Source organism: Esox lucius, chromosome 16, assembly GCF_011004845.1.
Source record: "Esox lucius isolate fEsoLuc1 chromosome 16, fEsoLuc1.pri, whole genome shotgun sequence".
NCBI lineage: Eukaryota > Metazoa > Chordata > Actinopteri > Esociformes > Esocidae > Esox > Esox lucius.
This window is the reverse complement of record NC_047584.1, coordinates 32,317,122-32,332,271: the sequence shown is the minus strand read 5'-3', so window position 1 is coordinate 32,332,271 and position 15,150 is coordinate 32,317,122. Positions and strand designations below refer to the sequence as shown.

At 46.3% G+C, this 15,150-nt stretch overlaps 2 protein-coding genes across 2 annotated transcripts; one reads left to right on the top strand and one right to left on the bottom strand.

Annotated features, from left to right (window-relative positions):
- The first annotated feature begins 1,166 nt into the window (after positions 1-1,166).
- On the top strand, positions 1,167-3,964 carry rbfa (ribosome binding factor A). The gene is made up of 7 exons (XM_010880470.5): positions 1,167-1,508; positions 2,056-2,086; positions 2,224-2,394; positions 2,587-2,699; positions 2,976-3,060; positions 3,155-3,219; positions 3,312-3,964. The coding sequence occupies exons 1-7, from the start codon at positions 1,255-1,257 to the stop codon at positions 3,709-3,711; spliced, it is 1,119 nt and encodes a 372-aa protein (XP_010878772.4). The 5' UTR covers positions 1,167-1,254; the 3' UTR covers positions 3,712-3,964.
- On the bottom strand, positions 3,947-14,241 carry LOC105016595 (zinc finger protein ZFAT). Its single transcript, XM_034286957.1, has 17 exons — positions 14,087-14,241; positions 12,810-12,974; positions 12,236-12,505; positions 11,839-12,018; positions 11,392-11,539; positions 10,578-10,941; positions 9,231-10,395; positions 8,609-8,841; positions 8,433-8,517; positions 8,080-8,229; positions 7,342-7,515; positions 6,671-6,759; positions 6,357-6,495; positions 5,710-5,834; positions 5,487-5,607; positions 5,104-5,249; positions 3,947-4,912 (listed from the first exon to the last, which is right to left on the bottom strand). Exons 1-17 carry the CDS (start codon positions 14,103-14,105, stop codon positions 4,640-4,642), a joined length of 3,846 nt encoding a protein of 1,281 aa, XP_034142848.1. The 5' UTR covers positions 14,106-14,241; the 3' UTR covers positions 3,947-4,639.
- Between the last annotated feature and the right edge of the window lie 909 nt (positions 14,242-15,150).

Below are 15,150 nucleotides of genomic sequence, written 5' to 3'. Positions count from 1 at the left end.
CTGAATCATAGCAAAATACTATATTTTTTACCTTCAAATAAGACGGTACTACAGTGCTTTTGCCATTGTAGTCAACATAAAAATAACGTGGCAAAATTAATCAAGGTACTGGGGTGTGGTGTGCATATAAATACTTATGGGTATGGTTAGATGATAGCATGTCATCTAACCTTTTAAAAAAACATGCTACTGAATTGGGAAAAAAAGTTAAAATTCAAGGTAGGGTTCCTTTATGATAGGGCTTGTCTGTCCTCTGTAAATAGAAGACAAATTGTGCAGGCTGTTTTTTGTTGTTGTCCGTTTTAGATTATGGTGATATTATCTATGCATGCTACAGCATCCAGATTAAAACCACTGGATGCTATTTACCACTATGCACTTAGGTTTATCATGGGTGATAGTTACAGAAGTTATTACTGTATTTTATATCAACATTTGGGTTGGGCCTCTCTGTGTGGCGAGAGCAACGTGCTATCTTGTTTTTTCATAAAGCAATTCTTTAAAAACTACCTCCATATATAACTACCTCCATCCATATACTAATTTCAAAACCAGATCACAGAAGTGGATTACGCTGGAGGCTCCAGCGGTCTCCAGAGACTTAGGTAGGACTGCCTTCAGTTCCTTGGCACCTTATTTATGGAACAAACCTAATTTCACCATAATGTGATGTCACATCCACGGTATACGGTCTCATACATGGCTTTAAACCAATCAGCATTAGGGATTCGAACTACCAGCTTTACCATGTTGAGTGTATACCATATAGATCTGAACCACGGTCTTTGCTTTAAAGTTCATGGTACTGCCATATTCACCAAAATGATACAATCCCTTGACCCTGTTACTAGTAGGGTACATTCGAATTACAACAAATTATTCCATGGCATATCCCGTGGTGTGAATCAATAATGGAATTAATAGAATCATAGTTCTAATCTTGATTGGACATCTATGGGTCATTGTATCAACATAAACTGGAATTGTCTGCCCACAGTTTATGAAAGTACAAGTTATGAGTTATTTATTGGATATAGCCTACTAACGCTTAAGTAGCATCTCTTTTTCTTTCGAGTTGTTTCCGTTTTGAAACAGAAAAGGCAAAACATGTAGTAGCTAATCGATTCGTAGCTCTGCTGAGGCATCTATTGCTTCCGCCTTAAGTAGTCTTCAGACAGACATTACTAGTTGCGCGTTGCGAAGTTTGACGTGCTAGGCAGTGTGTAATCCGCGGCTTTGAATAAACGATTAATTATGTTTGCTATTAATACATATTCAGGACTTAAAAAATGTCTTGTTCTTCAGCACTACGCAAGTAGTAGTATGGCTTTGGAAAAACTGAACAGTGTCTGTCATATTTCTCCTCAGCAGCATCGATTCCATAATTTGACATTCCTCGAACTGGGCAAAAACCATTGCCTTACATTAGCTCGCCACGAAAGAGATTTCCACACCTCCTGCCGATGTCCTGCTAAAAACCTGATGAAGAAGTTCATCAACAAAACGAAGTAAATCAATCAACTTTTTGATTATGGTAGTAGTAGACAATCTGTTTCTAATTTGCGGGTACTGAAAAGTATATCGTAAGTTAAACACATTTTAATTATTTATTAGACAATATTTCAAAAACAAACATTAGAACTGTAAGGTAAACTAAATTGCCTACAACTACACATACATGGGTTTCAAATAAAACAAAAAACGACAGTATGGCTGTGTCAAAACCGTTAACAGAACAGGACTACCTGCTTGTTCATTGAGCGAGTTTGCAGTTGTTGCTACACACGACTCATTCAAAAGGACGTATTGTGAAGCCGTAATTGAACATTTAGTATGATTCTATTTTCCCCCTTGGCTAGCTAGCTGACCCAGCAAGGATTCAATCTAGTATGTACTTGCTATCGGGGCTTATCCTGTTCTGTTTTCCATTATTCAAAATTCTTGTGACTAATTATTCGAAGTTCAGTTGATATGGGCACAACCAGATGCTGTCTACATGTCTATAGTTTTGCGATGACTTGAGTCAGACCTTTTTTATTCTATGTCCTTTTACAGGAAGAAACTCTGGTATGAAACACCCCCACAGGTTAGTAAATCATCTCAATCAGAATGTATGATTCTTACCCTGAGTTCCAGTCAGTTTTGAGCAATCATGGCCCCATTCACCTTAGGCTTCACAATGACAGAAAACCTACCGCTTTAACGTGCATTGGGTTTTGACAGGCTAAACCATCCAGTCAGGTCATTGCTCTGAAGCCGCAGAAGAAACAGGGACAAGAAGACAACATGCGCATCAGAATCCTCAACTCTATCCTGTACAAGGCCATCACTGATCTGCTGACCTCCCCTGAGGTCAACGCCGAGATTTACAACTACGGCGTGGAGATATCAAGGGTATGAATGAAGACAGTCAGTCTCTCTGTGTCGTCGTGCCAAACAAGCATTCAGCCGGCCTGTGACGACACTGGCGACGGCAGGGGCACACGCAAATCTGTGACCAGGCGGGCAAATTCTCCCGCGTGGACGGAGGTATTCGAGCCGCCTGTTCTCTGAAAAGTGGGCCGTTCCATTTGTGTGTGTCGCCAGGTCTCGCTGTCTGCAGACTTCTCCTGTTGTCGGGTGCACTGGAAAACCAGTGGCGTCTCAGAGCAGGATGGCCAGATTCAGCAAGCCTTGGACAGGAGTGGCCCTCGTATAAGGCAAGCGCTCTGTTAGGAAACAGCAGCACTCTTCAGGCTGGTTGCCTCATCCCACATCCGTCTGTGCTTATTTAAACTACTGCAGCACTTTCCTTTTATCTAGAGCAACTTTAACCGTGAGCCACCGTGGATAAGAGCGTCCACTGTATTATTTAACATGTAAAAAATGACTCCAGGCTTACGTTGCTCCAGTCTTACGTGTAACGCTAGTCCAGTCTGACATCTAATGGCGCTCCTGTCTGATGTAAGACATGAACTCTGCCCTGCTTTCAACAGGTACCTCATTATGACCCATCAAACTCTCGGTGGCGTTCCTCCTTTGGTTTTCATCAAAGATAAAGCATATGCAGCCATGTCCGAGGTACGGATTTACACCCAAACTGTATATTAAAGGTTATTAGAAAAAAGATTTACTTTGTACCAATGGACTCTTAACTTTGCCACTGTGCTTTTAGATTGAACATCTGCTCCAAAAGGCTGACTTTGGACCTGAAGACATGGAAGGAAAAGACGGACCAGGGTGAGAAAATGTCCATGGTGACTACGCTCAAAGTAAATACTGTCAGGTGATTAAACATTTTATATTCACTTTATACATCTACTTTCTTATAGAGAACAGCGAGCAGTGGAAGCAGTACCCCTTACCACTCCTAAAAAACCTGTTCTGTTTGGGGTGGATCATGAAGCTCTACACAAGCAGATCCAGGAATATAAACTGAGAACCAAATCCACCGTCACACAGACACCCGAGCTAAAGAGCTCAGATGACAGCCCAGACACCCCGTTAGCAGACCTGACACGACAGCAGTTGGAGGTTCTGGCAGAGTACAGGAAGAGGAGGATTATGGAAAAGAAGAAGAAGTCCAGGCGGCCCATCGATGATGATATCACGCCCAAGGAGTACCTGCTGGCCAGACACAGTCAGGGTCAGGAAGGGGAGGAGTGTGAGCAGTTCCATCTGGAAGACTCCCAGATCAAGGAACTGATGGCTGAAGAGAACAAATCCTCCTAGCACACCTGGATTAACAGAAATCTAGTGTTACTAGTGTTACTAATAACTGAAGTTTGGTTGGTCTTTTCTTCTTTCAGTCTGCTGATTCCTGTTTGTGTGTGAATGTTTTGTTCATAAGCATGATTCCTGTTTGTGAATGATTCTTCCTTAGGGGTGCATCTTTTGTGTCTGTGTTGTTTCACGCAGAGGATTCCACAGGGAACGTTTAGTAAATGGGTGAATCGTCAAATTTCAATAAACACATTTGCCATGATACACGGTTTAATTGTTCTGTAATTCACATTCCCATTGGTTTGGAAATGTCCTGTAAAGTATCTGCTGTAAAGGAAAAAAAAGGCACATGCCAGAACAACTGGGCCAGAAAAACAGGCCCAGAACAACTTGCATGTTTTAAATATTTAAATTAACACTTAATTTTTTTCATAATTTTCAGGTACTAAAGTACATTTAGGCTTATTTATAAAATCCACATTTCAAATTATTGTTCTCTAGGAGAAGCCCACAATGTCATGTTGTATTTGACAAGGAAATGCAAATCACACAGAAATCCTATGTGATGAAATTATATATTTCAAGCCACAGTGCGCAGGCTGCCCAACTCTGATATTCTTTTTCCACAAATTGGTCTTTGGACTGATCACCTGATCAGACCTTATTCAGGAGCAGATCCTGATCGGTCAAAATAAGTGTTGGTGAGGAAAAGACGACCTGGGTCGTGTGTGTAAACACAGTGTCTGTTGCTTGAAATCATTTGGACATGTGATGTAGTGTTCATAGAGCCAAGCCAACCCATCATAGGAAAACAACAGGAAAAATAGTATCCCGATTGGACGAGGTCACGCCGGAGCTCTGCGTTTCAAAACCTTCCATCCACTGGTTGGGAACCTCAAAGGAAGCCTCGATCGCCCGGACCGGGTCTCCTGGTTGCTCACACAGACTCCTCTGTGTTCTCCTCTGTGTGCTCCACGGCGTGCTCCTCTGTGTGCTCCACAGTGTGCTCCTCGGTCTGCACAGCCTCCTGGACATAGACGATGAACTGGGACGCGTCCTCCCCCTGGGTGTACACGGTCACCGTTTCCACGCCGTCCACGTCGTCGGACGACACCACCAGATGGTGCTCCTCCCCCAGTCCCGAGGAGGCCGCCGGCTGGAACGGCTCCTGGATCATCACCATGTGGTCCCCCTGCTCCTCTCCGCCCACCTGGAAGATGGGGAGCGGGATGTCTTGGTAACTTTGACCAACCCGGAGACGGCACTCCTGGGACGCGTTAGCTAATGGTTACACAGTTACTGTAGCACGTGACCGAAATGGACTGTTGATTCCCTGTGGAGTGTCTCTGCCGCCATCCGGCACGCTGCGTTGCCGCGGGCAACTAAGCAAGACGCCCTTACCTGTTCCACCACGGTCAGTCTGCCGGGGGCCATCGCCACCACGGATGCCAGGGTGGTGTCGTGGCTTTCCGCCCCCAGCTCGATGATCTGCTGGAGGATGTTAACCGCCGTGCTGTCCAGCCCCTCCGTTGTGGTTGACACGACACCTAACCAGAGGGAGCACATTCAGATGGCATACAAACACCGCCCGCGGTGAGCCCAGCACACCCGCGGAGATCTGAGAGGATTTCACAGGTTCAAGCGGTGTGGTGAGGCCTCAACCTGCCCACCCACAGGCCGGCTGGAATTCTCAGCGTGACGTTCACCTGTGGGGTCTGAGGGCCTGGGTTTGGACCAGTGAGATACGACATGTGAGCCTGGACGGGACGAGGCGCTGACCTCACCGTTCTCTGTGAACCGGAAGTCTCGGAGGGCCGACACGGCGCTCTCTGGCCCCTGGGGGTCCCCTGACTCCGTGATGTGGAGGTACTGGGTGACCGGCTCCTCCAAGGACTGCTCCACCACCTGACCCACACACACACACACACACACACAAACATCTAACCTAGTTTCATAGAACTACATTTCATATTTACTAAATAAAGGGGAGTGTGTTTGAATCCTTGCCTCCCATTGGTTCAGCCCAAGCCCATCGCTCTCAATCACTTTGAGGCCGTGCTTGTTCTTCAGGTGCCGGTTCATTTCCCACTTGGTTCCGTAGACATAGTCACACACTGGACACTTGACCCCCCCTGGTGAGAGGGATTTATGTACCAAAACACCTTTTAGTCACGCAATAATACCAGTGAAAAAATAATAATTGAGGGGGGGGGGGTCCAGGTGTCTTTGCTTCATCAAACAAAGACAAAATTCACATGGAAGCGTCAAGAACAGAGGGTCTATGTCTCACAGATTGCATGCAGGTGTCCCAGGTCTAAATATGTCCTGACTAGAGCTTCAACATGAAGGTTTTTTACTGGAACTGGCTTTGAGGATCAGAGTAACTGGCTTTGAGGATCAGAGGAACTGGCTTTGAGGACCACACTAAATAGACAGTCTATATGGGACCTCCACTGAATACAGACAAGAAAGGGTCAACTTCACTGACATAACTAACATTATTCAACCCTCCCCACCACTACATGCAGGTGAACGCCTTAAGTCCTAAGAATATCAATATGACTGACAGAATCAAAGAAAGAGACATGTATATAATTGGCGCAATCTCCAGGTGTGATCACAGAGAACAAGGACCGGTCCGCTGAGCCACTCACCCTGCTGCTCCACAGTCTCTGAGGTAGCCGGCCCTGGCCCTGCATTGCAGTACTCCTCGTTGGGGTGTTTCTTGCTGTAATGTCTCTTTAGGGGTCCCGCTATGTTACAGGAGTAGTGGCAGAGGCCGCAGCGATAAGGCTGTGGAAAAACAAAACAGATCCGGGTCATGACGAAACAACAAGCGAGGGTTGGATACGGCGAGTGCGCCAGGTCGCCGCTTCGTGCCATCGAAAGAAGGAAAGGTCAGGCCTGGGGAACATTAGCGTCTCAGTCCACATTTATGTGGTATTCAAGAGACCCTTGATCTGATTACCTTGAAAGAGGCGTGCTGCTCCATGTGTCTCAGCAGCGGAGGCTTCTGCGCTGAGGTGAAGTCACATTCTGTGCATTTAAACTGCTTACCTACAGCAACGGGGCAACAGGGAGAGAACGGTCATCGGCTCGTTCGTGCCCTCATCCTTGTCCCAAATGGCAAAGTATTCCCTACATATTGCTATATTACTTTGGACCAGCATGTGTCTGTGTCCGCAGAACTACTGAAACGTCTGTCCTACCGTCGTCCGTGTGTCTGCTGAACTACTGAAACGTCTGTCCTACCGTCGTCCGTGTGTCTGCTGAACTACTGAAACGTCTGTCCTACCGTCGTCCGTGTGTCTGCTGAACTACTGAAACGTCTGTCCTACCGTCGTCCGTGTGTCTGCTGAACTACTGAAACGTCTGTCCTACCGTCGTCCGTGTGTCTGCTGAACTACTGAAACGTCTGTCCTACCGTCGTCCGTGTGTCTGCTGAACTACTGAAACGTCTGTCCTACCGTCGTCCGTGTGTCTGCTGAACTACTGAAACGTCTGTCCTACCGTCGTCCGTGTGTCTGCTGAACTACTGAAACGTCTGTCCTACCGTCGTCCGTGTGTCTGCTGAACTACTGAAACGTCTGTCCTACCGTCGTCCGTGTGTCTGCTGAACTACTGAAACGTCTGTCCTACCGTCGTCCGTGTGCATCAGTTTGTGGCTCTTCAGCGTGACTTTGGACTTGAACTTCTTGCCACACATGTCACACAGGTGGGTCTTCTCCGAGGTGTGTCTGTTCATGTGGGCCTTCAGGTTGCTCTTGCTGCGGCTGGCGTAGTCACACAGGGAACACTTGAAGGGCTTCACTCCTGGTGGTGGGGGGGGGGGGGCAAGACGACAGAGTATGTTGGATACAATACTGGACCCCCCCAAAAGGCCAGCCTATTCCCTGTGTTGTGCACCAATTATGAACAGGGCAAATAGGGACTGATCAAAAGTAGTGCTCTATTGTTATTTTTTAAGTAGGAAGATGAAACAACAGGGAACGTGTCTTGAAACCAGGACTATACAAGGCCTTTTCACACTGCATTCTATTAGCCAGAGGATGAGGTGGCAGTTAGCCCCTGGGATGAGGAGGAAGTTAGCCCAGGGAGGAGGAGACTGTTAGCCAAGGGATGAGGTGGAAGTTAGCCCCTGGGATGAGGAGGAAGTTAGCCCAGGGATGAGAAGTTTGTTAGCCAAAGGATGAGGTGGAAGTTAGCCCCTGGGATGAGGTGGAAGTTAGCCCCTGGGATGAGGTGGAAGTTAGCCCCTGGAATGAGGTGGAAGTTAGCCCCTGGGATGAGGAGGCTGTTAGCCAAGGGATGAGGAGGCTGTTAGACAAGGGATGAGTGCAGAGTAAACACTCCGCCTGTATTCCAGTGGTGCCCGACCTTCATGAGCCCAGATGTGCTGCTGTAGGTCGGCTCCGTTCCTCATGAAGTAGCTGTCACAGTAGGGGCACTTGGAGGCCCTCTTCCCGATCAGGCCCTTCATCTGCAGCCTCATGCCAAGGGCCTCAGAGACGCTGTACATTGGCGTGTCTGCAAATAACCATGGTTTCATTAAATTAAATGAATAATTCAATGGTAAAGGTTTCCCACATCAACACCCTCCACTTACTGCACAGGTAAAGTCACCATTGCCTAATACATTACACCCCCACTATACAATACACACCAATCACCCCCCCGACACCCAAGCACGCACGCGCGCACACACACACACACACACACACGTTTCTTACCTGGATGAACATTCTTGATATGATGCTTCAGTTTATCTTCAGGGACCGTCTCCTCACACACAGGACACACAAAGCTCTTCTTCTCCTGAAAAACAAGAGGCGTAAATCACGGCGGTCCAGAATCTCCCACAGTTGCGCTTAAAACGTGTGACTTTGGGGCGCCGGCCCGGACCCACCGGGTCAAAGTGCGTCTTCAGGTGGGCCTGCAGCTTGTACTTGTCGGGCGTGCAGTAGTGGCAGGCCTCCATGGGGCACTTCAGCAGGACATCGCTGTGCCTCTGGATGACGTGGCGCTTCAGGCAGTTCTTGGTGATAGACGAGTAGCTGCACTGGGAGCAGTAGTGCAGGTGCTCTTTGGTGTGGGTGCGCACGTGCATGTTGTAGTGCACTTGGTACCAGAACAGCTTGCCTGTGGGGGCGGGGTTAGGGGCGGGGTTGGGGGTGGGGTTGGGGGCAGAGACAACAAGAGCAGTGTCTTCACCGAACAGCCCACTCACGTGGAATTACGAGCTACCCACAAACACAGACTCAGCTTCTTTTATTATTATTATTTTTTTTATCTCAATCTGCATTGCTATGAAACTATATAAAGTATTGCCCCAGTATATAAAGTATTACCACAGTATATAAAGTATTACCACAGAATATAAAGTATTACCACAGAAAAGAAAGTATTGCCCCAGTATATAAAGTATTACCACAGTATATAAAGTATTACCACAGAATATAAAGTATTGCCCCAGTATATAAAGTATTACCACAGAATATAAAGTATTACCACAGAATATAAAGTATTACCACAGTATTCACACTCCAGGTCTCCGTACACCTTCCGTATCCTGTCAAAGACCACCATGTTCAGCTGCCTCTTCTGCAACTTATCTATGATCTGCTGGAAGGCTGTCTTCTTCTGCTTTGCGCCGTCCTCTTCTGGTGAGGCGGCTGGAGAGTTTGTTTGACCTGTGACCTCCCCTTGAATCAGAACAAACGACCGGACCGTCTCCTCAATCTGACCAAAGGACGTTGATAAAGGATCCTTGTCTTTGACATGCTGCAGGAAGCCCGCTAGTTCCTCCTTGTTGGAACAGGAATGACTCTCTAACACAATGTCTTGTTCAGGCGCAGTGACATCTTTCTCTGTATGAAACAGGGCTCCTTCCTTCAGGGTCTCGTCGGGACCCTGTCCACCGATTACTTCTTCGATGGTACCTTTGTTTGTTGTTTGTGTTTCCATGGGACTGACTGGCTGAGTGCCGTCTTGGAGAAGCTCAGTCTCATGGGCAGGTTGGTTTAACAGATGTGTGTTTTCAGTCTGCACCCCAGAACGCGGTTCAGGGACCACCTGTTCCTCCCCCTCTGCCTGTTCCTCCCCCTCTGCCTGTTCCTCCCCTTCCGCCTGTTCCTCCCCCTCCGCCTGTTCCTCCCCCTGTTCCTCCCCCTCCCCACCACCCTGATCCTTCTCCCCCGCATCCCCCAGCCCTTCCTCCTGCTCCTCGGAGAGCTCGGGCTCAGTGGCAATGGTCTCCTGGGCGTTGAGGAGGGACAGCTCCTCAGCCATCCTGATCTCGTCCTGCCTCAGCATCTCCCTCTTGATTTCGTCCCCGGGTTCTAGCAGGCAGAAGCTGCTGTTGATGGACTCCGAGAACCCAGTGGCCTCGTCGGACTCCGGGTGAGCCTCTCTCAGGTGGGCCTTGAGTCTCACGGAGCTGACAAACTTCTGCTGGCACGTGACGCACACATAGAGGAAGGGGTGCTTGCGGACGTGCGCCTGCAGCGCCTGGAACTTGGTGCAGCCGTGGTCGCACAGCTCGCAGCCAAACGGCCTCTCGCTGCCGTGAACCATCATGTGCCGGTCGCGGTCCAGCTCGTTTTTGAACTTGCGGTCGCAGATCTGGCAGTCGTACAGCAGCTGCCTCTTGCCCTCCCTGGTCTGCAGGCTGTACTCGTCGTAAGAGTCCTTCACCTTTGTAAAAAATCACGATGACAACATTCGATTTGTGGCGCTTCCCCAAACAACAATAAGGTGTAGGTGTAATAACGAGACACAATAAGGCACATACAATGCAGACAGGCTCTGAAGACCTATAAGACAGTGTCAAAAAATTTATTATGAAACAGAAATAAATAAAAGAAGCAGTCCTTAACCTTCTTGTCCTCCAGGTCGTGGCTCTCCCTCATGTGCTTGAGGAGGTTCTTGACGTCGGAGTACTTCTTCTTGCAGAAGCGGCAGTGCTGCTTGATCTTCTGGTGGACCCTCTCCACGTGGACCTTGAGGTGGCCCTTGCTCAGGCACTGGAAAGAGCAGTGGTCGCAGCAGAACTTCTCTCCGGTGTGTTTGCGCATGTGAACGCTGAGGTTGGCCTTGATGGCGCTGGCATAGTCGCAATGTTGGCACTCGAATGGCTTCTCGTTGGTGTGGATTCGCAGGTGGGCCTGCAGCGAGTGGCGGAACTTGAAGACCTTGTTGCAGTACTCACAGGTGAAGATCTTCAGCTGCGTCTGACCTATTCTGTGCAAACAAGGAACGACACGATGAAGAAACAGGCGAACCAAGTACGCGTTCCCTTCTCCTAAATACAATTCAAGCAGAAGAAGAAATGACATACATAACTAGGTCAACAATGCCGAAATCTGCTGTTCATCTGCAGATCGTCCACTGAAGTAACACTGCTGTTCGATCATCTGCATGGTAATACTGTAGTGTACATTCATGCTGTCAACACGAGATCCCATTATGTGTATTTATTAAAAGATGGTCCCATGAGCCTCAGCGGATACAGGGTTGTGAGTCGGTCCCCAACGGGGTCCACTACAGACATATAGGAAAATGTATGTACCCACTTGTATAAGCAGCTCTGGATAAGAGCACCTGCAAAACGACTTGGGTGAAAATGTCCATATATTGGCGCTGAAATGCAGTGAATAGATTCAGCAGCTTTGCGTAGAACAAAACCTCTACCTGTTCGATTTTAGAGGCACTTGGTAAGCGGCTTGCTGTATGGCATACTCCTGGAAACCTCTCTTCTGCTCCGCCTCCTGAGAGCCTGTGTCCACAGGAAGAGCCGGCTCTGCTGGCACAGCCTCAATCGGCACTATCCTTGTAGCGCCTGGAGAAATGAATGAACACACAGGTGTGCATTATCACTATAAGTCAATACATTATCCTAACGCATAACCATGTATGGGTACACATTCACCCAGCACAAGCAAATTAAACTAAAGCTAACGGGGAAAACCAGAGCACAGATTAACTTCTCAACCGTTTTAACCAACGGTGACGACGTGAAACTCAACTTTTCTCAGATTTATGTCTGAAGATCCTTGGATTTAACCAAACATTTCAAAAACAACACACTCTACACTCAGTCTGATGAGGAGACCTGTCAGTGGCCTGGTTGTGACTCACCAGGGAGCACCTCATGGGCGGTGAGAACAACACTGACAATTGGGTTCTTGGAGCCCCCGGACTGATCCTGGTCCCTCAGGTTGGAAACCTTTTCGGAGCGGAGTGGCCGAGCCCTCTTTGAGCTCCTCTCTCCATCCTCCTCCAGACGTCCTCCGTCTGGTTGAGCTTCAGACTCCTTGTCTACTCGGCAAGAAAGGAAGGCGTTATTGGGACCAGTCATGAAACAGAGCAATTATCGTTCCGGTAAAATAGATGGACCGTAAGCAGGGAATTTAGTTGTGTCCTAAATTCACCTAGATATTCCCTACAAAGTGTATTACTTTTGATGAGGGCCAGTCGGGTGCTTGTTAAAATAGCACACTACATAGTGGGATATGGTGCAATTCAGTACATATACCATTGTCCTCCTCATCGACATCTTCTCTGAGAGTTATCAGACAGATGTGTTTCATGATCTGTCGTCTGTTGCCGAACACACGGTTGCACTTCTTGCAGTCCAGGGAGCTGTCATCCCCTGGCTCCTCTTCCACCACTGAACCACCTGACTGGACCTCGGCTGTGTGCTTCAGTCCCGGGTCGGGGCTTGTTGTCTCTGTCACGGACCGATCAGCTGTGGGCTTCTTCGTAGAGCCCTTTGGCCTTCCTCGTTTCCTCTTGACAGGACTCTCTATGGGAGAAATGTTGGTCAATGCTATGAATCACTCAATTACACTCAGATCTGAAGGGATGGTTTCCCAGACAAATTAACACCTACCTGTAAGTCGCTCTGTTTAAAAGCAAAAAATACTATATCTAGTCCAGGATTACAGAACTGTTAATACCTGGTTACAACTTATTTTAGAAATGGTTTATTTACTCCAAGGCAATCATTAGCCAGTGATTCAAATTGTTTACCTTTGGTTTAAAATATGCCAAAGAATACAATTATTTTTTTCAAAGTCCTTTAAAGCCTGCCTGGAGGAGGTGCTCACCTCCATCGTTGTCCTGCTGAGCTGTCAACGGCATGAGGGCCACTATGATGTCATCAGGGTTGAGCCCCTCGGCTTGGTGCTTCTCGGTCACATGTGAGACGAGCTGGGCTCGATGTGGCGAGAACAGGTTGCAGAGTTTGCACATGAAGATGGAATACGTCCCACCTGTGAAAAGCCCAGCCAGACACAGGCAAGGCAAGATAAATGCGCGTTCAAAAGTACGTCCCAAACGTCAGGGTTTCCCCAGTATTTGCACTACCTTAGACCACAGTTACTTAAAGATGCAGTCCTTTTGAGCTGGATGTGTAATATGTTGTTCAAATGTGCATAATCTGAGTAAAATCGTACTACAGATGGCCAAGGAATTCCAAGTTTGAAAGCAAGTGGTTTTGATCTCACGGGGCGCATTTCTGCACATAGGTGATGCATCTTAAAGTAGTACACTACAGAAAATAGGGTGGCATTTATAGTGACGTCTGTAGAGGCATAATTAACTGGAGGCAGGTTTCAGGGCCTAATAATACGATCATTACACATTGTAAATTAAATGTACATGAGGCATTTTCAATAATCGGGCAATTCGTTTTTCTTTTTATTGCAATGTATTGCGAGTACAGTGCTTGTTTTGAGTATTCTGTGAATTTCTTGTGGTTTTATGGTCCAGAGTAGCTGACTGTTTTCCTAATTACCAACCTCTTTATAAACCAAATGTTCAACCCAGCATAGGTGGTGTGGGGTTACCCAGTTTTTGATACTGTAGAAAAGTGCATTGAAAATATATTGAGCTTTAGTTTTTACCCGCGCCCGGTAATATGTTTTACATGTTTACCAATTATAAATCAATAGGGATAATACCAAACCAGGCATGAAAATAGAGGCCAGCGCACTATTTCGGCTAACACTCCAACCAGGTTCATCCAACAGACAAAATGCAGACCAGAGATGGTTAGCTCCGGATTTCTAGTAAGGATAAAGCTGCTCTAGTTGAACCTGGTTTAGTTAAACGCTGGTAGGAACAAGAACAGTTTCGTTATAAATCCTATGCATGCAAACTAAATTCAAGATTTCCTGTCGGACATTTAGCTCAAATAATTGTTCCATAAATCTTGTGGCTGTTTACAGCAATTAATTGGCCCACTTTAAATGATAATAAACGTATCTTAACAATTCATTTGACTACACTTCAGTGTGCTACTTTTACCTAGCCAAGAAACTGTATTTCTACGGTATGGTGATTACGAAAGGGGAAACATTCGAGTTCAAAATCGTGGTATTACCTGCATGTGACGTCTCCATGTTTGCAAAATAAAACTATTACCTTAAACAAATGTAAAGAAATAAGACGTAGACATCTAAATAACCATTTAAATAGACAACTGAAAATCTTATTTTTGTTTTTAGAAAGATTTCTGGCGAATCTGCGACAACAAATATGGCGGATAGTCTACCTCCCTTCAAAAAAATAAAATACCGTGGTCTTCCTGCAGAGTTTTTGACGTGTACCCTCTATTGGTGGGATGACCAAGTAAGTCAGCAAATGTTTCCATTCTCATTTTATAATGGGATCGTGTAGTGAGTACAATATACGTCATTTCATGATAGCCCATATTTAGTACAGGTACACATACTGTGTTATGAAACATACTGGTGTGGAGTAACAATTTACCACAGTGACATAGACTTACAGTTGGCATATGTGCATTTTCTTCAGCAACAGTTTTCAATCAGGTTGGTCTGAGACAAACATTATGCCATTTAGAGGGGAAATCAGTATTTATAGCAATAAAATAGGCAGAAGTCAAAACACATTTGATATGTTTATTTTTGCAATTACAACCAATATTGTTAACATTCATCAATTGCATCTTCCACATTAGTTGGTTAGTTTCTTTAATGCTATAAATAGGACTGTTAACAAAGGCCACTGACAAAAACTTTCCATGTCTTTGTCAATGATACATTAACATCCGAACAATTCTATTGGAGGCAATCCACGCCAGTCACAGTAAACACCCTCTTCCCAGCCTTGCTTTACAGGTACAGCTGAGTGTAGGATGTTTACAGTAACTACACTGGGAACAAAAATCTATAATATTTTCTCTCGGCTGTAGAACAAAGTAGAACAAAGTTCCCGGAATGTGAACAGATTGTCATTTTAAATAAGAAAATGACAATCTGAAAAAATTTAAATAAACCCTTATCTTGATGTACACTTGCCCAAACCACTTTTACCTGTCACCTCTTCGTCATACATACATCTCAGAATCACTCAGTTGAATCTGAGAAGTGCTCATCGGGATAGGCATGCAATCCTAGACCCATGAATGATACCACCAGTCTA

What these genes read in the sequence shown, in the direction of transcription:
- rbfa (XM_010880470.5), top strand. Translation starts at nt 1,255, where the DNA reads ATGTTTGCTATTAATACATATTCAGGACTTAAAAAATGTCTTGTTCTT. An exon ending in ACGGCGTGGAGATATCAAGG is followed by an intron (nt 2,395 to 2,586) that starts GTATGAATGAAG and finishes GTGTGTCGCCAG; the next exon opens with GTCTCGCTGTCTGCAGACTT. An exon ending in AGGAGTGGCCCTCGTATAAG is followed by an intron (nt 2,700 to 2,975) that starts GCAAGCGCTCTG and finishes TGCTTTCAACAG; the next exon opens with GTACCTCATTATGACCCATC.
- LOC105016595 (XM_034286957.1), bottom strand. An exon ending in CCTGGAGTGTGAATACTGTG is followed by an intron (nt 8,842 to 9,230) that starts GTAATACTTTAT and finishes CCGCCCCCACAG; the next exon opens with GCAAGCTGTTCTGGTACCAA. An exon ending in CTTCCGGTTCACAGAGAACG is followed by an intron (nt 5,250 to 5,486) that starts GTGAGGTCAGCG and finishes CCCTCTGGTTAG; the next exon opens with GTGTCGTGTCAACCACAACG.